Consider the following 25,041-nt stretch of genomic DNA (forward strand, 5'->3'; position numbering starts at 1 on the left):
CTCTCCAGATTAGAGTCCTGTGCTCTTAACCACTACACCAAAGGGAGTTTAGTTAGTACTGATGAATGTAACAGCAATAAAAGCTTGTGTGCCTCAAATACAATGTATCAGTGATTCCAAAACATGATGTAAATGGTTTACCCTTTGCGCTCTTGATGGTTCTCTGCAAAACATGCTGCATGGCAGATACAGTCTTTTCACATGCCACCTGCAATTGGCAGAAAACGATTTCAATTCTACTGGCATTTCATTGGCTTTGGCTACTAGCAATATTGCTTTATTTACATTTAAGACACTGATGAGAAATACAAGAGTTGTTCTCTACAAATCATGTACCTATGACAGACATACTAATTTAAATATAATTTCACTATAAACACTCTGGAGTGAGTTGTGGATAGCAAGCATTATAAATAAAGTTCCTTTGCTAGAGTATGTATTTTTCTATTATACCTAAAAATGTAGTGGGGAGAATAGTAAGGGGAGAGTTTATCATTCTGGGTTACAGCATCTGATCTCTTCCAGTGTTATACTGGTAAGAGTGATGGACTAGGATCTGAGAAGGTTACCAGGTGACTTTGGGCCAATCGTACACTCTCAGCCTAATAGGGTTGTTGTAAGGATAAAATGGAGGAGAGGAGAATGATGTAAGCCACTTTAGGTCAAAGCTGGGGAGAATGGTGGGGTATAAATGAAATAAACAAACAAAAACATATTGAATTGCCTTAATAGTTCTTGTCCAAGGGGCGACGCCACGCCCTCGGACTGGGCCGACCCCCCCCCCACCACCACCACTACCCCGGCCGGTACTCGCCTACACCAGGAGCCAGCCAGGAGCACCCATGGGGAGAGCGCCAGCGCGCTGCCCGGCCAGGCTGTGGGCCAGGCGCCGCGGCAGGAGCTGATGGCTGCAGCGGCCGCCGCGCCACCACGGGAGACCCGGCGCCAGGTGGGCGGCGGTGCGGCAAGGAAGAGGCCGCCCTCAGAGCCCGGCCCCCGGCCCTGGCGGTGAGGCCACGCCCAGAAAGAGCGCCGTGGCCGCGAGGAAGGCGGGGAATGACCGCCCAACAAGCCACGCCGCAGCGAGATGCCGGCGCAGGCGCCCCGGCAGGACCCACGGCCAACGGAGGACCAGCGGAGGGGGTGGGGGCAACGGGCCTGAGGGCAGCCCGCCCGGCCGCTTCCCTGAGAGGGCCGCTTGGCTGCCCATCACGGGGGAGGAGGGCAGCGGGGAGGAAGGGAGGCGGAAGCAGGGGCCAGAGGGCCAATGGGGTAAGGGCAGGTGGGGCCAGCAGATGTGGCCACACCTGGCTCAGGTGATGGGGATGGCTTTAGGGGCGGGCACATGGGAGAAGGGGTGGGGATGGCCCTAATGGGGAAGGGTATTTAGGAGGGCTCAGGCCGAGGAGGACCCAGGCCGAGGAGGAATGGATGGCCAGCCTGCCCTGACGCTGAAGGTGCAGCTGGCTGGGTGGAGCCAATTGCTGACTGGGCCCACCAGTTCAGACGGAGGCCGCCCTTTCTGAGGCCTAAGGGGGAGCGCCCTCCTCAGGTCACCGGAGCCCTCAGGCCAGGCCGCCTGTCAGGCTGGCCGAGGACCCAGCACGGACCCGTCGCAGGCGCCTCGCCTCGCCCCGACCCGTCGCCACCGCCACTGCCAGGGGGCACCTCCCCGTGTGACAGTTCTTTTTTTTTTGCTTTCTTAAGTTGTATATAGCTTTTCAAAGTATAGCAGAGCTGAAATTACCATATAATGAGACAACACTGTGAATGGCCATGACTCTGTCACTAAGCAAGTATTAGTTTTCTTGTGATTACTCTTTTAGTACCAAAACTGTTTCCACTTTCCATATATAAAAAACTATTAACAATGAGTGAAAGAACAATATCTGAGGCTATGTAAAATGATGCAGAATAGTGTTAAACCTTTGTACTGGTCGCCAACACATACAACTGTTTTGCCTGTTCATTTAATTTTACAGCTATCTGGCTTGAAAGAATTAGCAGTAATAGCAGTAAAGGGAGGAGAATATTTTTCTGCCATAATTGAGAAACTAGGGGGACTCAATCTGTACCTTAAGATTGTCTGGATGTTTGTGTGTCCAGGCCAGAAGCATGGCAGCAAACAGGTCCCCTGTTCCAACAAAGACAGCATCTACTTTAGGAGACTCCATTCGGATTCTCTGTGTCACTGTTGTGCCGTTTGCTGTAGCTGTTAAGGGAGACAAATATTTATTCTTCTCAAGTAATGTCATTAAATAGGAACTGTTGTTATCTTGGAAATGCACTGGCCATTTAACTTATAGGGAAAATTTGCTGGGGGTCACTGCCTTGGAGCATGGTTGGCAACCAGGAGCAGTCAAGCTCTGCTAGCACCACACTGGCAGTTCAGACCTGGTCAGCGGTGCCAGTTATGTCTTATCAGCTTCACTCATGGGCTCTCCTGCACTGGCACCAATGAAGGAGAAAGCAACAAGTGAACCAACACATGCCAGTCTAAGCCAAGCAGCTCCTGCAATAGTGAAGCCACTAAGCGAGCTTGCTAGCTTGCTTGCTTGCTTGCTTCCTTTCTAAAAGTATGTTTGTGTGCAATATCTAATGAGACCTAAAAAGCCAGAGCTTTGATTCAATAACATTTCCCTGCATGACATTTATTTGCCTGCATGGTATCTTGCCCCTCTCTGTGATTAAGAAAACCAGAATCAATTATGCAAAATAACCAACATTGCAGAATTTATTATAGAATTCAGTTTTAGTGCAAAATTTGAATTTCCTGGGAAATAAGCTTACATTTTTATTAGTGAAAAATGCAGACAGCCTTGACTAGGAGACTTTACTTCAATGCATAAGAGCTGGGATGCTGCACTGGTGAGTTTATTCTACAAAGCCAGAGTGAGCTGTCACGTCTTGCCCCATATTAGGTGAAAGAACCTCTAGATTTACAGGTGGCAAGTAATGGAAGATGTTATAGTTTGTTTCACTTTTTCCTTAGCAATACTCTTTAAACTGTGATAACTTAGCAAAACTGGAAGAATAATACATACTGTTTTAAAAGAAATCATAGGAAGAAGCATGTGTGTTACGGGGGAAAGGAAATGGAAAGTTTTCTGTGCACAATCCATCAAGCATGGCTGTTCCATGATTCCCATTCATTTGAGAGAAATTTGCATGTGAACTAATAGGATGAATTGGAAAGAATGCCCCACTTTCAGTGGGGTTGAGTCCAAAGGAATTCATTTGCCCAGAGAAGAATGTTCTGTTTGGAGAAGAACACTTCCTGTGCATAAAAGATTCCTCTGTGACCAAAAGGGCAGTTCTGGATCAGCCTCCTAAGCATCTGATAATGCCTATAATATTGTTTTTCTCTTATAATTTTATCATAGTGGTAATAGAGGGTATATCCAAACTATTGCCAAGTTCCAGATACTCAGGATGAATTTAGCATGCTGGTTATTATCTTTAAAGCCCTTCATGCTCCAGGGTCCTCATTCTTCTTGAACAGTATCTCCTGGTATACTTCACTGTGCCAGTTACATTTTGCAGACAGCCTCCTTTTTAAGGTGCCCTTCCTTAAAACTGTAGTTTGTATAAAACAGATTAGATGTTTTTTGTATGGACTTCTATTGACTTAAACTGTGTAACCTTCTTTGAGTCTGAGTGAGAAAGGCAAAAAATATATACAGTACACAACCAAAAAGCCATATGGTTACAGAGAGATCGTGGGCCTTTTCCATTGTGGACCCAGTCCTTTGGAATGGCTCACCAGAGTGGGTGTGAAGAGCATCTTTATTGGCTACATTTAGGAAGGCACATAAGAGGTCTTAGAGTGTGACTACAAGTGACTTTCTTCATGTGGAGAACACTAGATTTTTCTCGCAAGGTTACCTGGGAAGTGAAGTCCGAGTGGTCCTTCCCCTCTGTTAGAATTGCTGCCTGAAGAGCCACAAGAGTGCTTCATTTGGAGGTGGGCAGCTATTACTTTCTCCCAGGGCGTCCTGCAGGCTGCCTGCTCCCAGGGAGCTGCTCTGGAAGCGGCAGTGTCAGTGAAGCTTCAGCCGCAGCGACAGCAGAAGAATCTGCAGCAGATCCTTCCACTGTCGCTGCAGCTGAAGCTTCACCGACGTGGCCACTTTCTCCAGAGCAGCTCCCCAGGAGCAGGCAGCCTACTGGACGCCCTGGGAGAAAGTAGCAGCTGCCTGCCCCCAAACGAAGCCCTCTTGTGGCTCTTCAGGCAGCGATTCTAACAGAGAGGGGAAGGACCACTCGGACTTCACTTCCCAGGTAACCTTGCGAGAAAAATCTAGTGTTCTCCACATGAAGAAAGTCACTTGTAGCTTTGCTCTTATTCTACAGAGCCTTGGGGAGAGAGTAAATTGTTTGAACAGTTTGGACTGTGCTCATTCTAATTGTGTACTTTTGTTAATCCTGTGTATTTTTTAAAGTTGTGTTTTTTTCATTAATAATTTGTATATTTTAATCTGTTTTTTAATCTTGTTAACTGGACTGTTTATAATTTGTGTCTTCACAACCTGGTTGCTGCATTGTTAAATACCTTGAGTCCAAGGAGATGAGGAACAGAAATATTTTAAACAAATAAAACAATTTCAGAGTTAGTGAAATGTTTCTTAATACTTATTTCAACAGAGATGTACAAATACTTGCAATCTGTATTTTATACATTTGGGTAATATCCCAAGAACAAAGTAAGTAACTATTTATTTTTGGAGAGTTTCTTCCATCAATATGACAAAAATAGAAGCCAAAGTTTCAGGTTACTGTTCTCTTTTATCATGATAATTTTAAAAACACATTTGAAAAGTTAAGACTTGACCATTAAAACAATCATGACTTACTTCTCCTCTGGCTTCCTAATGCTATCAGGTAATCGTTTCCTGAAGGTGACTGTAGGTCTGAGCTGGTGATTACTACAGTCTCTGGTCCCATATTATGGAGTATATCCATTACCTTCCCACAGATGAAAAGAAATAAACAGAACTAGTTATTATGCACATGGAAGGGCCAGTGACAATTGCTGCGATTGAGCAGCTTATTAAATCATCAAGCAGAAAAAAGACTACCTAACTTGGACTTCTTTTCATTAATGAATAAAAATGGGAAAAGACATGGAGCATTTTAAAAAGTGAAATAAAAATGAGAAATAGCTGTAATAAGTTGACAAATCTTCCTGCTGCTGGAGATAGGCAAAATCCATGGCTTTGCAGGACAAAAAATCAGCAGAGGTCAGGGCAACTTATTTTTGGTATGAAGATATTTATCAGGAGACAGATCAAATAGCAAAGGCCATACATCAGCAAATGTACTTTAAAATCAACTGCATTAAATAGATTAAATGGATTGTTGGAGTATCTGTACACCTACATCCAGTATCTCCAGACTTTGTGTACATTAAAAACTCTAAGGCAGGACACTGATATTGTGGGACACACAACTGTGTAAAGATAACATTATGCAACCATGAATGCAGTTCTCTGTTACACTATTCAAATGATAACAATAACAACAACAATAATGCTGTATTATGCAATTGGGATAATTGTACTTAATTATTATGGCAACATTTTTATATAGTATATTTAAATGTATAGAAGTACTTTGCAACTGCCACTTTATTTAAGCAGCATCAGCCTCTGTGCCTACTAGCTCAGTTTGCCCAGCCTTGGACTGTAGCTTGGGTCTTTCATTATGGAACAAGAGCTCAAGGCATACTTGACCACCATCACCACCATATATATGTATATATATCAGGTTTATTTGGTATATAACCAGCACAAGTCTCTGTATTAAATCCAGAGTAACAGTATAAATAAACAAAAATACACTAAAATCCAGACTATAAAAGTACAGTAAGTCTTATCTACAGTATTTACGTTAAAATTTCACTATCACACAGTGACAAAGCTATCTTCTCTGAAAGGTGGGCTGGGTGTGATACTAAAAGTAAGAACTGGAAACTCTGGCCTCTATCCATGCCATTTCTTCAGTGCTGTGCAAAACAGTGGTAGCTGGCAAAGGCACAAGTAATGAATTCTTCTTATGGCTGACGCATAAAAGTTGAGTGTCTTGAGTGTGAAGAGTCAGGAATTTCATCTTGGAGATAAAGTAGTCATAGACGCTAAAGGTCCACTGTGAGAACTAACAGGGATCCCAAGAAAACCTATAGATGCACTACTAGATCTCCTTACTGAAATGTTTTAGAATGACTCATCTATATAGTCAGCCCTGTGGTAAAATGGATGTTGTTTATGGTAGCTGCTAAAGTAGAAATATCCCAATACCTTCAAGCAGACACGAGGGGGCAGTACTGTGTAGTAATACACCGTCAGTGTCACTTTTGAGTTATTTTCTTCAGTGGAGAGCAAGTGCCCCCATGACAGATTGCGTAAACATTTCTAATGTATGATTCCCCCACCCCTTAATAGATAATGTAAATATTTACATAAGCCTTAGTCCCAGTTCATACCTTTAGAAGTTTTAATGCAATCACTCATCAAAGTATTCAAGGCTTTAGGAAAGATCTGTGCAGAGATAGCAAATTGTATCATCTGGCCCCTCTGTGTAGGTCTTCTGCATGCCCTATGCCACGTATGCAATCTAAACTAGGTTCTTAGGTTTGTTTGTTTTTACCAGTCACAATGATGCAAATGGCAAGGACTGCATCAATGGCAAATTCAGTCTCCACACACTTCCTGGCAGACCACAAGCCCATCAACAATTTCCCACAGGCAACCATGGGAGCATTTAAATGGGGTTTAAGAACACAAAACAACTTACTGATGTACAAACATCTGGGGTCCAGGTCACCTACCTCTATAGCGTCTTTTTCAGTGCGTATCTTTCTGCCAGTGAGTAATCTACAAATGAGGAAAGCGTATTTTAGAAGTATCCATTTTTAATATAAATTTCTGTACTGCTCTGCAATTTTCAAAGGGCTTTACTGAGAATCATCCACTTTTGTGGATAAAGGTAAAACTTTTAAACAATTTATTGTGCCAGCATCTATCCATCTTCCTGCTAAGCTGGTCCTCCAAAATAGTAAGCACAGTGTAATCCTCCACCTCCATCCCAAGTAGTTTTCTTTGACATGCACATAAATATCAAGGGTCAGGAGAAATGTTGCAACTTCTTCTACTTATCCCAGACTCCTGAGTAACAGTAAAGCCCCTATTGTGCACAATTTTAGGCCCTTCATAACTACCCCTTACACCAGTGTTCCAAGTCCATTACTGCACTTGTTTGTATGTCATTTTCTATACAACTGTGGTTTGTGAAGTTTGAGGACTATGCTGGTACAATGGCAGGAGAGTGCTAATGTAGACCTCCTTTTGAGGTTGGTATCACAACATTTTGGGCATTTTCTGATGAAATGATGCTCAAAGGGGTATACAGGACAATAAAACAGCACAAAATAGTAATAAAAATTCATAAACTGTCAAAACATTAAAGCCACTTGAATATATCATAAGCAGTTTGTCTTCCTTTCTATCAGTGGACAGCAGCTTTCCACTACAAGGTTCTGAAATCATGCAAATGATTTGCACCAAGCTATTATTAAGCTCTCAGTTCTTAGCTGAAATACATATAAGAGTTCCCCATAATGTTCAAATTCAAGTATTAAGGCCTTCCCTGGTTCTTCTTAGCACTAAAGACCAATTAGCTTGCATAAGGCATTAGTGCAAAGCAGCTGAAAAAAAGCAATAGAGAAAGTTGTTTGTTCTGGTCTATATCTGAATAGTTTAGTTAATGATGTCAAGACTGGGTGGGCAGGCAGAGAACTCAGAGGACACAGGAAGAGCCTACAAGAGCAAAAAGGCCAAAGGGTGTGGGTATGGAGAGGCGTAGGTCCAATGGGGTGGTTCAACAACCCTGGGTCCAGAGGCTGCAAACAAGCCAATTTGATACAAAGCACTTGGCTGCATATCTGACATCACAATCTAATTTCCAATAAATTAAAGTCCTAAGTAATTTGATTATTCGACAAGTTGTTCTGATAGCAGGTGGTGTTCTGAGACATGGATCTGAAATCAAGAACATGAACCAAACAATCTCTGATTGTGTAGATACCCTGCTATCATTTTATGAGCATATGGGGGTGGGGAATAAATGTGAACTTTCTAAGTGAACAGTCTGCTAATACCACAGAAAGACTGTGAATCTTCCAACTTCAAGTACACACTATTTTAAACATACAATTTTATTAAATTAAAAAAGAAAATGAGATCACTAACACTTATTCATTCCTTTATTAATTACCAATAGGCTATTCATCTCAATGAACAGGAAGTTTGCCTTTATCCTTTAAATCTTCAAAAACATGGGAAAATAGTACTTACTCAGCTTCAACCTGATTAGGTGTTATTATATCTGCAACAGGCACAACCTTGTCTCTGTAAACCGGAAGGAGATCTTTTGGAACATACTATAAAAATAAGGAAAATGGATGTTGGATTTAGAAAACTTAGGTCACTAACTGGTTCATTTCAGAAAGTTCAAGATGTTCATTCTGTGTCACATAAGCAGTTCTCCCTCACAGCCCAACCTAGAAATTCATAAGCATGCAATGCAGAGAGAGATCCACTAGCATTATTCCATGTAGTGATATTTGGATCAGGGAATGTCTTAATTTGGCACATGCTGATATTGACAATCTCCAGATAGCTGTCCACAAAGTTAGATCTGTATCTCCACATGTTGAGCATTCATTTCTCAGTGTATCTGATTTTATGAACATTCATAACATTTGGTTGTTGTGGGTTTTCTGGGCTGTGTTGCCGTGGTCTTGGCATTGTAGTTCCTGACGTTTCGCCAGCAGCTGTGGCTGGCATCTTCAGAGGTGTAGCACCAAAAGACAGAGATCTCTCACTGTGACACTGAAAACCCACAACAACCATCGTTCTCTGGCCATGAAAGCCTTCGACAATACATTCATAACATTTATTTAGAATTCTTAAATTTAATATGAAACCACCTAGTAACAAAGTTTTGAGCATTCACTAACACATAACACTAACACAGGAGCCGGGATTCAAAGACGCACAAGTGCCTGCTCCACTTGGGCATGAGGGCTTTTGCATGACAGCCTCCCTCAAGATCCAGGGAGAGGTCCTTCTAGAGGGGCTTTCCATAAAGCACAAGGGAGTGTTGTCAGAAGTAATACTGCCCCTCCTCTTGAACATGAATAAAAACACTTTCTGCTCACTGAGGGAGTAGCATGAGGTTTGGTGTCTCCCCTAAAATTCCTGCAAATTTGTACTGCAAAATACAAAAGGAGGAGAAGAAAGAAGTTGCAGTGGCATGGAGAAAATTGCCTGACTCTCTTAGAATGCAGAATTATTTAGTCCATAATTCTAGTTCAGTCTTCAGTGTGTTAGACAGAATTAAGAAAAGCCAGTGTTGTTTCTACTGAAAATTGGTAACAGTTTGCGAGGTGAATATGAAAGGACAGCTGAGCAAACCGCTGAAGAAATATGCTACTTCTTCCTAAGAAAGAGGACAATGGCAAATCTGATTTACTGTGCAATCCTAAGTGGGGGTGTGGAAAGTGCACAGGGAGAGAACTAAGGCTCGCGCGGGTGTAAATGGCACTTGCATGGACGTAACCCCCTCTCCCCCAGAGCCTGCCCGAGGCACACTACCATAAACGAATTGGCACTGGCAGGCACGCTTGGCGGCCGAGTGGAGGCGGAAGTGTGGTGCAAGTTCCCACACCAGTGCCGGAGGAGGTGGGGCGGGGGTGGGCCGTGAGTCAGTCGGCTTCCAAAGCTGCCCCAGGCCGGGAATGCCTCCTGCAGCGGCGGCAAGTTATGCCATGAAAAAAGGAGGCATAGCCCATAGGCACCCATTGAACAGGAAAACTCGGGCCACCCTCCCAGCGCCCAGCCTTGCCTATGCAGCCTGAACAGGGCAGAGGATGGCAACTATCATGGGAACCAATCCGCATGCGCTTCTGGGGTGGGTGAGCAACCCTCCTCATGCCCAGTCACTTGCCCATGCAACCTACATAAACTCCAGCTGTATCACTCATGAACTCAGATAAGTGGGCGGCGGCCGGAGGCTCTGCCCGGCAGCCTCCTGCTTTGTGGACTTTGTGTGCAAGGCGGGAGAGTAGGTACTCATGATAGCAGGTCATGAATGCACTGTGGGGACTTAGCAGAAAACTGGGAGCACTTTGCACTTGCTCAAGGGAAAAAGAGCAAAGTCCAGAATGTCTAACAACCCCCACCCAAGGTCCCTTGCAGGTTATCTGACTCTGGAGTCCCAGCTCGGGAAGGGGTGATGGAGCACTGACAGGTAGGAAGGAACTGGGGCAATGGCTACCCTGGCTCGCTGATTTGTGCCAGCTGCCTCCCTCACCTGAACCCTCTCAAACACCAGCCTCTGCAGGTGAGGCTCACCAGTGTGTGTGTGTGTGGGGGGGGGGTCAGCAGCAGCGCCTGCCTGCCATGAAGACAGTTGCCCAGAAAACTGCTCTTGATGCAGCCATTGCTGGGGGTGTCAGCTACCCATCTGGGGGCTCTGTTCAGACTCCCTCAGCCGAGGCCCTTCTTGGCAGAGGAGGAAGTGCAGCCATAGGCCACGTTAACAGGGTATTCTTAACTCCCTGTTGATGGAGGGTGCCCAGCCCCTTTCTCCCTCACAGGATAAGACCATTCTGATGCACAGCACTTTCTCACCAGAGGGACATGTGTCATCTTGTTGTGGGCTGGACCTGTGATACTGTTGCTGCCACAGCTGCTCCCACCCATGGACACCTTCCCAGAATGTGGCAGACTGGGCTGGGGCTCAGACTGGGCTTAGTCTCTTGCCACACATCTCTTGCAGGCAGGTCGCAACTCATCCAGAAGACCAAAGAGCATGGCTGTTCCAGCCTCCGGTGATCCTCCATGAGTGTCATTCAGGTCCAGCCCAGGGGCCAGTTTCCCGAAGAAGCCTACATCTCAACCTTGTCCCTGCAAGGGCAGGACAAGGGATGGATTTTGCGGCTCTGACTGCTGCGCAAACTGCCTTTGCTCCCAGAGAACTTCTTCACCTTTTCCAGTTTAATAAAATACGTGTTGAAAAACAACAAACTACCTGGCTGTTTGCTTGCTTCCTAACAAAGACAGTAGCCCCTGGGGTGGGCTCTGCTGCCAGAAGGAGCAGGTGTCAAGTGGTGCCTTGGGGCCCCATCCAGCTTCCTTGCCCCCTTCCCCCCTCAATGTAACTTCAGGCAATGTGGTGGGAATCGAAATGTGGCCCATGAATGCCTGGCAGAGGGGCACCACGGAGGACTTTCATTCTCTGACAGACAGAGCTGCTGGCATCTGATAAGCCAGGCAGATGACTGCTACATGCAGGGAAAGGAGGAGGTTGCTGCTGGGAGGTGGGGGATGTAGAGTGACATCTTGGGATCTCTGGGGCTCCTCCTCTGGACCACCCTCCTTTTTGCTGTTTGTGGAGGCAGGGATGGACTTGGGAAATCTGGCACAGGGAGGGGGTGGACGACAGCCCCCAGAGCAGTCTTGCTGCTCCTGCAGGACGTCAGTCCACTCTAGGGAGTGTCACCCTAGGACCGGAGCATGGCTCTTGAGGTCCAACCCACGTTCTTCTCACATCTTTGTGAAGCAGTAATGTGTTCAAATGGTGCTGCCGTAAGTCTGTGGGTGCTTTTTACTCCCATCACATCCAATGGGACTTCTGGCCTCTCGCGTAGTTTCCAATGGGCATTCCTGTCACTCATTGAAGAACCCACCCACGCCACCTGCCTCTCTGGAACCTGGGGGCTGATCCCAAGTGCTGCAGGCTGTGTGCGCAACCCTCGCTGGGTCCTGCCGCCTTTCTGGTCCCACTTTTCAGGGAGGAGGAACCTGTTTCTCATGATGGCGGTAGTGGTGGTGGGGATTTGCAGCCGCATGAAGCTGCAGTCACTGGCCTGACCCTCATCAGAAATGAGAGATGGATAGGCGAGAGGGTGGGTGTCCTACCTTTGCTCCCCCCAGAAGGGATGCCTGCTCCCTGACAGGGGGGGTGTTGATGGGCAGTGGGGATCGCAGCCTCCCCATTGGCTGCACCGCTGCTCACCCCTCACCTGCCTGTCAGGGGAGTGGTGCAGCCATTGGCTGGTGCGGGCAGGGTTGTCAGGGGAGCAGCGGGCAGGTATTCTTGGCAGCAGCCATGCCTCGTCTTGCCAAGCTCTGGCATCAGCATGGCTCTCCTGCAAAAGTCCACAGGGAGTGGTGGAGCAGCACTGCTTTTACATCAATGCGCAGTCGGGGGCGCTGACTCAGGCCTTAGGATTGGGCTGTTAGTATGGATTTTTTGGCATAAGAACATTGTTATAAAATGGAATTACAAACCATATAGCCTTCTCCATCCCTCGTGTCACCCATTACAGGATCACACACTGCAAGAGAAAATTAAAAACAGGGGGGAAGTAATATTGTCACAAGAAAGCATTTAAAAAGAATGAACAGACAACAAAGTCTATCACCGCAGCAAGTCATTATTGCCCTAAACCAGCAGAATTTGAGTCCAGTGGCTCCTTAGAGACCAACATGATTTTCAAGGTATGAGCTTTCGAGAGTCAGAGCTCCCTTCAGCAGATATAAGTAGGAATGGAGATCCCTGAGCCTTCATATCCCCAGTCAAAAGGTGGGTGGGGTGTTACAAGAAAAGTCATCAGGATGCAAAGGTACATTGATTGGATGGGAGGGGTGTAGAGAAGGAAAATGTCAGGATGTAAAGGTACATTGGCACAATAAAGCCTGATTAGAGCAAAAATTATCATCTGCTGTGAGATAAGAATCCTAAGTCTCTATTCCATTCTGCCCAGGAAAGGTCCATTGTTCCGAATCTATGAAGGGACTCAATTTCAGCAATCTTATGTTTAAATCTTCCCTTGAAGTTTCTCTGTCTGAGGACAGCCACTTTTATGTCAACAGTGGAAAGTTCTGGAAGATTAAAATGTTCTCCTGACTTTCGAGTGCTGCAATTTCTAATGTCAGATTTATGTCTATTTATTCTTTTGATTCATGGTCAGGTTGATGATGGAGTGGAAGATGCTGAAGGCCTGGTGAAATTCCTCCAGTGCTTCTTTCCCATCTTCCAATTCTGACTCTCGAAAGTTTATACCTTGTTGGTCTCCAAGTTGCCACTCGATTCAACTTCTACTGTTCCACTGCAAACCAGCATGGCTTTCCACCTAAAATTATTGCCCTCAGTTACTGATCTATGAAAGGCAGTAATACTATAAAAAGACAGTAAGTAACATGGTTGTTGTGGATTTTCTGGGCTGTATCACCGTGGTCTTGGCATTGTAGTTCCTGACGTTTCACCAGCAGCTGTGACTGGCATCTTCAGAGGTGTAGCACCGAAAGACAGAGATCTCTCAGTGTCAAACTGTAGAGAAGATGTTAGCAGGTAATTTATATCTACTCAGGAAGGTGGGTTTGGGTTGCGTCATTCTGTAAGAGTTTCCCAGGGTGTGGAATGCTAAGGGAATACTAATGCTTCACTGTATCCTGAGGAGGTTCTTTTGCATATGGATTTGTGCTTGATATGCTAATCTTATCTGCAAGGCTATTGTAAGATGTAGAGTATTTTGTTAGCCTGGTGTTTTTCTGGACTCGAAAACATGCTCTATTCATGGTTTCCAGTCCTGAAAAACACCAGGACAAGGAGTGTTCAAGAGTCAAGGTGTAGGCAAGAGCAAGACGCAAGGTACCAGGAAGTGGTTGCAGGTAATCGACACGTTGCTTCCATGCCTGGCAGTCGCTCCAGACTGGCTTTTATAGCCAGGCGTCATTTTCAGCCAGCTGCTGGGGCTCCATCCTGATGTTACTCATCGTCGCTCTCCAGAAGCTGGTGTCGGCTCGGGAGACGAGCACTGCGTCGTCTCTCATGCAGTTCCAGTCTTTGCTGTTGTCTGCGGCGTTCTTTGGGCATTGGCAAACCTGGGGGGGTGGAGGCCCCCGGCTGTGCTGCACCTGTAGCCTGGGATGTCCCTAGCTGAGCTTCCCCTGTGGTATTGGGGCCAGAGGATGCTGGTCTCTCAGCTGCTGGCTGTAAGCTCTGATTGGCCAGCAGCTGTTGCTCCTGATTGCCGGCTTCTGATGAGTCAGGGCTAGGGCTGGTTACACAGAACTCCTCCTGGCTGCCTACACAAGGTTCCTCTCCTCCCAAGGAGACCTCGCCCTCAGACTAGGCCATGACAACAGAGCAGCTAAGCAGTGAGAAGATAACTGCCAAGTCCCACTAAGATAATAGACAAGTTTCTTCTTGTGGTCACACAACATAATCCATGAGCTATGAACTTAATAGTACCATTTTATTATCAATATAACACTGCTGACAAATTTCTCTGGAGTACCTGTGTGTGTATGTGTCCATTTGTTTATTTAAGACCCTTTTAGCTTGCCTTTCTCCCAGAAAGAACTCAAAACAGGTTGTGATTACAACAATGACATTAATACCATCCTTATCCTACACCATTTTGTATTCTCTGTTTTCACTCCTATACATATCATATATCCTTTACCCTCCCTGAGCCCTTAGGGAATGATTGGGATGACAATCAATTACATAATGTAAATTGAGTCAATCGTTTCTCAGAAACTTACCATACACCAGATTGGAGTTCTGTTCTTTTAGCTCTTTGACAATATCAACCACCATCGCAAGGAATGATTTGTCTCTTGTGTAGCCTTTGAAAAGAAAGAAAAATACATTTGGAAAAATATTTTGCTGACATAAACCTTTGTATGGTCAAGGTGGGTTTTTCCTCATTTTTTTGGAAAATTGCATTCTGTATATACTGAATCTGCATACGTGAGCGTTTGCATTTTTCAGCAAGCTTCCACTCAAACTTGCTGTGGCATGCCAATCCTCTTTCCATGCTTGCAAAAACATTTCAGATGTCCAGCTTGCCACAACCCAAGTTCTATCTGGGCTAGGAAGACAAGTGGCTGGCTAGTGCCAGAGATTCTTTGCCCTGGCCCTTTGCTGTCCTGTATGGAAGCTACGAGGAGTCTGCAATAGTGAAACTTATCTGCACAGACATGCAAAAGAGTTTTCAGACCAATTTTTTTCACATCTCTTGAAAAACAAACCAAAAATCTACCACAAGCCTCCAAGTTAACTTCATCATATCCCTTTCTGCTGAAAAACCATTTAATTCCTTCCAAGTGTGCGCACATAATGCCGGTATTGCACCAGCTGCACTGGTTACCAGGGGAGTACTGAATCAGGTTCAAGGTTTGGTATTAACCTATAAAGCCCTATGCGGACTGGGACCAGTGTATCTGCGGGACCGCCTTTCCCCATATGTACCCCGGAGGACTCTTCGCTCCACTAGTAAACATCTGTTGAAGGTCCCTGGCCCTAGGGAGGCCCACCTAGCATTGACCAGGGCTAGGGCTTTTTTGGTCCTGGCCCCAGCTTGGTGGACTGCTCTGTCTAATGAGACCAGGGCCTGGCAGGACTTATCTTTCTGCTGGGCCTGTAAGACAGAGCTGTTCCGCCAGGCGTATGGTTGATGCTAGGCAGAGCCCCCCTATCTGGTTGAGTATGGGCTGTGTCCTCCCCACTGGTGACATCTCCATCTGTTGAATACTGCCTAATGCTCTGGTGCTGACTAAAGGGTTGTGCCCTGTGTCTATGTATAGTACATTTTACTGTGCTGCTCTGTGTGTGTGTGTGTGTGTGTGTGTGTGTGTATCTTAATTTTTCGATGTTTTTAATTTATGGTCTTAAATGGTGTGAACTATCTGATATAATTTTAACTTTGTGTGTAAACTGTGATCCACTATGAGCCTGCTATTGTGGGGAAGGCGGAATACAAATCTAATAAATTAAATTAAATTAAGTTTTATGATTAGAGCCAATTAATGTGCCATCACAAATTAAGCACAACAGTTGGCAATTTCATCTTTCTTCTGTTTCTGAGGATGGTTGGTACATGTACGAATGGCAGAATTGGGGGTGGAGTTTCTTGAAAAGGTATATATGAGCAGCAAACACTACCTGTCTTTGTAGAAAAATAATACAGGGTCAAACTGAAAAAGGCTAACCAACTATTACTGACAAAATCTCAAACTATGTCAGACTGAAAGGAGTACACTCACATACACACACATTTCCTGCTAGTTCCCAGAAGTTTTCTATGAGACGAGTGTGTGTGTGTTGGGAAGCTAACTCCAACAGAGTAGCAGCAGTTCAGCACTGAGACTAAGAATCAGTTCATATATCAGATAAAACAATGCTTTAATTAACGCAACTATAGTTAGTGAATCGTCTGAATGCAGGCAACTAATAGTGAAATCCTAAGCAGAGTTATTCCAGTCTAAGCCCATGAAAATCAATGGACTTAGACTGGAGTAACTCTGCTTAGGAATTCACTGTAAATCTGGAGGAGTTAGCAGTGTTAGTCTGCAGTAGCAAAAAGAGTCCAATAGCACCTTTAAGACTAATCAACTTTATTGTAGCATAAGCTTTGAGGGCCACAGCTCTCTTCGTCAGATGCTGTGGCTCTTGAAAGCTTATGCAACAATAAAGTTGGTTAGTCTTAAAGGTGCTACTGGACTCTTTGCTATTTTGCTACTATAAATCTGCTGTCGTGGTATGTGAAATCAAGACATGAAACTATAGTTTGAAATTGATTTATGAACTGAAGTTAATCTTAACCATGGTTTGATGTACAGACATCCTTGATCAATCCTGTCTTGTTCTCCAGTGCTGCCCTTACCAAAATGCAGGTCAGGATTCCAGCTCAGTCTCAGTGGAAGGAAGAGCAAAGACAAAGAAACCAGCATTTGTCCAGGCAAACCAGGAACTGAATGAATGGTTTTGAAGTGAATCCTAGTTTCACAAACTAATCATATTTTAAAAAATCAAATATGGTTTTGTGTTATGTTTGAACTTAACCTAGTTGTGACTAATAAGTCAACTTCAAAGCATGGTTTCAGCACCTGGTTTGGTGTTCCTTAGGTAACCATAGTTAGTGGATTAGCCCGCATTTGGGTTATCACACTAACTATAGCTTGTTTAATTAATTAATCCATGGTTTTGCAAGATATCTGGACTGAGTCTCAGTCTTAGGGGAGGTGCCATCTGCAAAGAGTACAGCAGAGGATATGTCTGGGCTGGTAGGAAGAAGCATACTCCCTTGAAAATACAGAAAACAACTTTATGGGGCTTATTGTCAGGCAAACAGAGCAGTACTTCAGATAGAATGATCAGTACTCAGAATGCCCCTTTAAAATTGGACATGAAGCAAATAGGAGGTTTGCCTTGACGTGCGAAAATAAAGCAGTAGTAAAGTTCTGCAACACTGTTGTCTTTTAGTAGGTCAATTTGTGTGAAACTACAGGTAAACTTTGCCCTGTGGCTAACTAACTATAGAGGAGTGACCTTTATACACTATTCAGCAAAGTTTATGCATTACTAGTTGATAACTTTAGTGAATAATTTATTTGCAGAAGGGAGAGGGACTGTGGAAAGATGGCTGCCAGATTGTAAGATCCAGACTGAGTGTTTGTCACTCCTCTGCTGCAGGTATTTAAAAGCCTGGTAGGTGGCTGAGAAATGTGAATCCTCTGGTATAAGCCAAAGGGCTCTTGGCTCTTAGCTTTTCATGGACAGCAGCCCAGGACATTTTATGTACCTTTTGTTTTTGTTTGCTTTGTTCCTTCTTCATACTTTATGTATATCTGCATATTTATATATATCTGCATATTTCATAAGTTGCTGTGGGTGCCTACTAAGGGAGGCATAAGAAATACACATCATCCATCAATCAAGTCTGGTGACAATTACTCAAAGTGTAGAATTGCACTGAATTATTTCCCAAACTAAGGCCCAACTAAATGCTATAAGAGATACAAAGGCGTTAAAACTCTTCCTCTCTTTATTTTCTTCTCCTTGTATAAACAACAACATGTAACTTCATGGCAGTGCCTCCATGTCTCTCTGCCTTTACCTCATACTGAGACTGGGGATTAGGATGAGGAATGGAGACATACAGAGCAGTGGTAGCGCCATCTCTTTTATAATATCTAGAGTGATACTTTCTAGATCATCCTTGTGTATCTATATGTTAAGGGAAAATTTTCCCTAGGTATATGGTTTAATAAACCCCCTTTTTATTAAAACAACCACCACTACCACCACACTTTGGTTCTGTTGTGGGTCATGCTGGGATGAGTCGTGGTTGACTCCCACCCTTTTTTCTCCTTTTCACCTACAAGTAATGGCCTTGCAGAAGTTACAGTTTAGCTGCTTACTCTGGCAGATAGGGAATGTCTCAGGACACTATGATTTACAACAGGAGATGGCCTCAAGGGTGTTTGAACGTTGTGCCTTTGATTCTCCAGCATTCTCCTCACTGTCTCACAAATGTACCCCTTTTGGTATGCAAAAAGATAACAGGAGGAGTCATAAGAGTGTCAAATGTAATCTTTTGCAGACTATTTGACCTGTGAATCTGTAGTTTAATTAAGAGAACAGTGTGATACATGAACAGACTATTTAGGCTACATAAAGATTCAGATACATTAGCTAGGCTCCTTGTGTAAAAGAGTAACTAAAAAGCTACCATTAGAACCACAAAAAGAGCTGTCAAAAAGGAATGTTGTAATAATTTGATCTGGGCAGCTAATCTAAAAGATAACAGGCTTTGGGGGGATATAATCTCTAGCAATCTGACCTCATGAACTATGGTTCCTTGTAATATTCCTGTAGCATGTTTGGAGAATCATTTTCTGGCACTGTTTATAGCATCAATTTCCAAAGAGGAGACCATGCACAAAACTTTGGACCCTGAGATCAAAGAATGGCCACCAATCATAAAATTTGAATGTAAGGATCTGGTTAGTAAGTTGAAAACGGAAAAGGCATGAGATTCATGCCCCATATTTGTCATCTCATAAGCTTCCAATTCTTTTGTACGCAGATGATACAGTTCTACTGGCACGTTCAGTAGTCGGGTTGTGGAGGCTTCTGAAATCTTTTGGAGAATATTGCTTCAGAGAAGGCTTGATTATTAATTATGATAACTCCTATTTTGTAAAAACAAAAGCTGCAAGAACTATAAGTGGCCACTTGCTGGGAATAGTATTGAACAGGTTGAACAATTTAGATATCTTGGGGTGGTGTTTCACGCTAATCTCTCACGGAAACTCCATTTGAACTCTGTCATGAGGACTGCGGACAGCTCAGCTAAAACCATTTCTTAATTTTTTTTATACTACTGGGGCCAATATGTCCCAGCAATGATCCGGGTGTTTAATGCAAAAATATCTGCTCAGCTGTTATACACAGTAGCAGTTTGGGTAAGTGTGATCGCAGATCGTACAGATTGTCCCCTTGTCTACTTCCTTCATAGTATTTTGGGTGCCCCAAAATGCACAGCTGGCATGGTTTTGTGTGATGGAGTAGAACAGTGACTGGACATGCAGGCTTGGTTAAAAGCTTTAATGCTAAAGATAAAGATTTAGAGGTCTGATATGCTGCTGGGACTTTTCATTCTAGTTAAGAATGATAACTTTACATCTCAATGGGACAAGCTCCTGGTAGATAAACTAGGGTGGCTGTTCTCCAGGTGGGTGCGGAGGAACCCCGCTCCCAGCCTCCTCCCCTCACCACCATGCACCTGGTTGGTAGAGGAACCGGCATGGGTATGGGCCTCCTGGGGCTTGCTCCCAGTGCAGTACCATAATGTCACTTTCAGGAGTGACATCAACATGTAGGCACCGAGAGTGCCCCCAGGCTTTGCACCAGGTATATTCAACCCATTTGGGGGCCCAGATCTGACTGGCATAAAGCCTGGGAGCACCTCTGGGCCTGCACGATGACATCACTCCCAGAAGCTTGAGAAGAAGCTGCTGGTAAGTGTCGGGTCCCCTCCCTCCCACTCTGAAGGTAAGGGGACCTGGCAACCCTAAGATAAACTGTTGTTGCTAAATGTCACTGCTGATGTATTAAACACACTAGGAAGCTGGGATCTGTATTGTCTGATCAAAAGGCATCTGAAAGAGCTGGATTATAATAGTAGTGTAAGATTAGCAAATTTTAGTGGTGACTTTAGATCAATCATGAAATCACACTAGTATAGAAAAGGGACATGAAATATGTTCTTTGTGCATGTTTTAAAGTAACTGGTCCCTGCCTGGGCCCCTCTGGCTCCTTGGGCCTTTCTGGCTGCACACCGGAAAAGGAGAACTTTTGGCGTTCAGGAAGTATAGATAAATGGACATTCCTTAGACCCATCTGCAGAAACAGAGATAAGACAGGGTTAACATACCTGTAACTTATGTTCATCGAGTTCTTCTGTGCCGACACACATGGGTACTGCGCACGCGCAGGCCAGCCGCCGGAAGATTCTTCACCGCTTTCCTAGCTCCGAAGGGGCCGTTTGCCGCGCGCCTCAGCAACCGTTTCCCGCCCAAACGGTCACATGCTCCTCCAGCGGCCAACGGCCCCTTCCCCAAGTTCTCCCTTGCCGCCGCTCATCCAACACACAGAGCCATAACTCTGACTAAGCAACTAGAACTATAGCCCAAAAGTACAGCAATCTGCGTTGGAGTTCACAGCGGGGCAGGAGGGAGGGTTGTGTGTCGGCACAGAAGAACTCGATGAACATAAGTTACAGGTATGTTAACCCTGTCTTCATCTTCGTTCTTCTGTGCCTCCACACATGGGAGAGTACCAAGCTTCACACAATAAGGAAGGTGGGGTGAAATCCAACTCAATTTTATTATACAGCAGGAAAAAAGAGCAACAATATATACACACATATACATGTGGAAACATACCAACCCCACAACATCTAACAAGTACATATACCTATACATATATATAATATACACTACATACAGAGACTCCGCCTTCCCCATTGGAGCAGATTAATAGCATACCCCTAGGGAAACAAGGAGTGGAGGACGGCCCTAGCTACAGCCACATCCTCATTGGCATTTACATCAACAGCGTAATGTCGTACAAAGGTATCAGCGGACGACCAAGTTGCAACCCTGCAAATATTAGCTAAAGGTACACCCCTGAGCAGTGCCAAAGATGCCGCCTGGGACTGTGTGGAGTGAGCCCTGACACCCAACGGACAGTCCACCTTAGCCGTGGCGTAGGCCCTTACAATGGCTGTCACAATCCAACGGGACACCGTCTGAGCAGACGCCCTGCGGCCCTTATCCTTTGCCCCAAAACACACAAAAAGGTAGGGACTGTTCCTGAATACCCTTGTCCTTTCCAAATAAAAAGCCAGTGCCCTCCGCAGATCCAAACTGTGGAGGGCCTTTTCCCCTTTAGTAGAAGCTTCAGGGAAAAACACAGGCAGAGAAATCTCCTGTGAAAGGTGGAAGGTTGACACCACCTTGGGCAGGAACGAAAGACACGGTCGCAAGACCACCTTATTCGCATGAAAGCGAAGGAACGGGGGGTCCGCCCTAAGAGCAGCCAGTTCGCTGACCCGTCTGGCAGAAGTGATAGCCACGAGGAATGCCACCTTGTAGGAGAGCAAGTCCAGAGGGCACGTAGCCAGAGGCTCAAAGGGGGGCAACATCAGTCTAGCCAGGACCAGGGAGAGAGACCACTGGGGCACAGGGGGTGACACAGGCGGGTAAAGATTAAGCATCCCCTTCAAAAACTGGCGGGACCGAAGGTGAGAGAAAACCATGCAGCCATCCACCCGGTCGTGGAACGCAGAGATGGCCGCAAGGTGCACCTTCAGAGACGCCACACTAAGGCCCCGGTCCTTCAGTTCACAAAGATAGTCCAGGACCATTCCCAAGGGGCTGCACAGAGGCTCTACCTTCCTAGAGGCGGCCCAAGCCTCAAACCTACTCCACTTCGACTCGTAGGTACGCCGGGTGGAGGGTTTCCTAGCGTTCAATAGGACCCTCTCGACTGGCTCAGAGAAGCCTAGGGACGGGGTCGAATCCGCCAAGCGGTCAGGTGTAGTTTCCTGGGCTCGTGGTGGAAGAGCTTCCCGTGCAGGAGGAGATCCCGCCGGGGCGGAAGGGCCACGTAAGCACGGCCGGACATCTCCAGCAGCTTCGGGAACCAGAGCTGCCGTGGCCAGAACGGAGCCACTAAGATGCAGTCCGTGTTTTCCCTTTCCACCTTGCATAGCACTCTGGGTATGAGAGGGAAAGGCGGAAACATGTAATGTAGTCCCCGGGCCCAAGTAAATTGGAAGGCATCCCCAATAGAGAGGGGATCGCTCCCTGCCCGAGAACAAAAGATCTCGGCCTTGGTGTTCGCCGATGTCGCAAACACGTCTATGCTTGGGCGACCCCATTTCCGAAAGATCGGCCCAACGTACTTTGCGTTGAGCCCCCACTCATGATTCAGCATGTGCACCCTGCTGAGGGTGTCCGCCTGTACATTGTCCGACCCAGCCACATGAATGGCGCGAAGCGTCACCCCATTCCTGATCGCCCATTCCCAAATGAGCGTGGCCTCCCTGCAGAGGGTCATGGACACCGTGCCGCCCTGCTGGTTCAGGTAATACATGGCAGTAGTGTTGTCCGTCTGCACCAGCACCTGATGGTTCTGCAAGATCGCTGTGAATGACATAAGTGCAAAACGAACAGCCCTCAGTTCAAGCACGTTAATATGGAGACCCCTTTCTCTCTCAGACCTCACATCCTGAACACATAGCTCCCCACAGAAAGCCCCCCACCCTTGTAGAGAGGCGTCCGTGGTCACCGAGAACTCAGGATGATGGAAACCAAATGGGGTCCCTTTAAACAAATTAACATCCGACAACCACCAGTCAAGAGAGGATATAATGGTCCTAGGGACAGAGAACTTAGCAGTCGGAGGACGCTGTAAGGCATTGTATCTCCTTACAAACCAATTCTGGAGCGGGCGCATCCGCAGCCTCGCAAAAGGGACCACCGGGGTGGCAGCAGCCATATGCCCCAGCAAGCATTGAATCATGCGGACTGGTTGAAAACGGTTTCGTTTAAACAAGGACACCAGGCCCTTCAAGGAACGTGCCCGCTCTGGAGGCAATAAAGCCTTGGCCTCCAATGAGTCGAACACTGCCCCAATATAAGGCACAATACGGCTAGGTGTCAGCTTAGATTTTTCAAAGTTCACCAGGAGGCCTAAGCGTTCGCAAGTGTCTAGCACCAATGCCACATCTTGCAGCAGCTTAACCTCCGAGCCTGCCGTTATAAGCCAATCATCGAGATAGGGGTAGATGGTACATCCCTGCTCTCGAAGAAAGGAAACCACAGGGGCCACGCACTTGGTAAACACACGCGGGGCTGTGGAAAGGCCAAAGGGGAGAACCTTGTAACGGAATACCCGCTGCTTGTAAACGAAGCACAGAAATCTCCTGTGCTCCTCCAAGATCCCCACGTGGAAATAAGCGTCCTTTAAATCCAGGACAGCGAACCAATCCCCCCTCTTCAAAAGGGCAATTACAGCAGGCAGTGTGATCATCTTAAACTTGGTCACCCTTAAAAAGGCATTTAGGCCCCTAAGATCCAAAATGGGACGTAGACCCCCATCCTTCTTAGGGACCAAGAAGAACCGGGAAAAGAAACCCTTCTCAGACTCCACAAAGGCCACCTCTTCCACAGCACCCTTAGCCAAGAGGGACCTAATCTCATCCTCCAGCTCAACTAAGGTATTATTCACCGCCCTTAGTGGTGAAGTACACATCGGCAGTTCAGTGAATTCCAGCCCGTACCCCTTATCAACAATCGTTAAGACCCATGAGTCAGATGTTATTGACTCCCATTCAGACAAGAGAGGTCTGAGTCTGTCCGAAAAGTTCAAGGCTGCCGCAGGGCCGGGCCTTCAGAACTGCCTTCCAGCCCCTTGCGGATCTTTTTGCTGGGGCGGAGGTTGAGACGAGCGGGGCTTAAACGGCCTACGCCTCCTGCCCTGGTGTTGCGCTGGGGTGTACTGGCGCTGCGAGGGAGGGTACTGCTGATAGTATGGACGGGGTTGATATCTGCTGCGGTACTGGTAGGGGTTATACCTCGACGAGTACCGAGGCTTGAACATGGACCTGTCCGCCGGGGTGACCCCCAGGGAGCGTGCCGTCTGTCGGTCCTCCTTCTTCTTTTTAAGCGCCTCGTCGGTGGTGGTAGAGAAGAGGGAGTCACCCTCGAAGGGCAGACGTTCGATCTTGGCCTTCACCTCCTGCGGGAGGGCAGTCGACCGCAACCACGAGTGCCTCCTCAGAAGCACCGCTGACGCCATACCCCGAGCAGCCGTGTCAGCTGCATGACTCCCGGCATTCATCTGTTGCTTTGACAATCGTACTGCCTCCGTCTGCAGCAACGACACCACCGCCTTCTTGTCAGCCGGGAGGTCAGTGACATAGTTCGCCAGCTTCTCCCAGAGGTAGAGCTGATAGCCCGTCATGATCGTTTGATAGTTGGCTATCCGGAGGGCTAAAGCAGCAACCGAATACTGACGCCTACCCAGTGCGTCCATCTTCTTTCCCTCCTTATCCGGCGGGACGGAGGAGGACCCCGACCTCTTGTGCTGAATCTCCTCGGCTCTCAGCGATGACAGCGGAGGGTGCTTGATGAGAGACTGCCACGTCCCCTGTTTAATCTTATACATCTGTTCGATGCATTTGGACGTGGCAGGCAGGTCAGATGGTGACTTCCAGACCTTGTCGATGATCTCCTCCAAGCCCTCCAACATAGGAAAACCTACTGTAGCCGGATTCTCCCCATAGATTCTGCACAACAACTTGTCCTTCGTCCTTGGGACCACAGAAGACACGTCAATCTCCAAGGCCTTGGACATGCGGGCCATTTGGTCTGCATAAATCCGCAGGTCCTCGAAGGGAGAGCTGGTGGAAGGGCCAACATTGTCGTCCGGGGATGGCTCGGAGAGCGACTCAGAGCGGTAGCCGGACCCCGCATCCTCATCATCCTCATCAGACGCCGGTGCTGACACTTCCCCTTCTGGGAAGGGTGGAGGCAACCACTCACGACGGCCAGACGACGACGGCCCCGGATCCGATGACCTGAAGCCAGGTGGAGCCCCTTTCCACAGGCACCA

The 25,041-nt window shown here is 46.4% G+C and overlaps 1 protein-coding gene across 2 annotated transcripts in view; it reads right to left on the bottom strand.

The window, feature by feature from the left end:
• The window catches only part of PDXK (pyridoxal kinase), a 99,292-nt gene that overhangs the window by 23,881 nt on the left and 50,370 nt on the right, over nt 1–25,041 (bottom strand). For both annotated transcript variants that reach the window (XR_008596657.1, XM_054973456.1), the window contains exons 4-10: nt 14,616–14,699; nt 12,354–12,400; nt 8,352–8,437; nt 6,827–6,872; nt 4,854–4,965; nt 2,076–2,212; nt 142–208 (exon numbers count right to left, since the gene is read on the bottom strand). Coding sequence is in view for 1 of the 2 variants with exons in the window: in XM_054973456.1 (XP_054829431.1) it covers nt 142–208; nt 2,076–2,212; nt 4,854–4,965; nt 6,827–6,872; nt 8,352–8,437; nt 12,354–12,400; nt 14,616–14,699 (579 nt within the window). In the remaining variant the exon portion in view is untranslated. The remainder of the gene's footprint in view (nt 1–141; nt 209–2,075; nt 2,213–4,853; nt 4,966–6,826; nt 6,873–8,351; nt 8,438–12,353; nt 12,401–14,615; nt 14,700–25,041) is intronic.

The sequence above is a fragment of the Eublepharis macularius genome, chromosome 3 (assembly GCF_028583425.1).
Source record: "Eublepharis macularius isolate TG4126 chromosome 3, MPM_Emac_v1.0, whole genome shotgun sequence".
NCBI classification, from domain to species: Eukaryota; Metazoa; Chordata; class Lepidosauria; order Squamata; family Eublepharidae; genus Eublepharis; species Eublepharis macularius.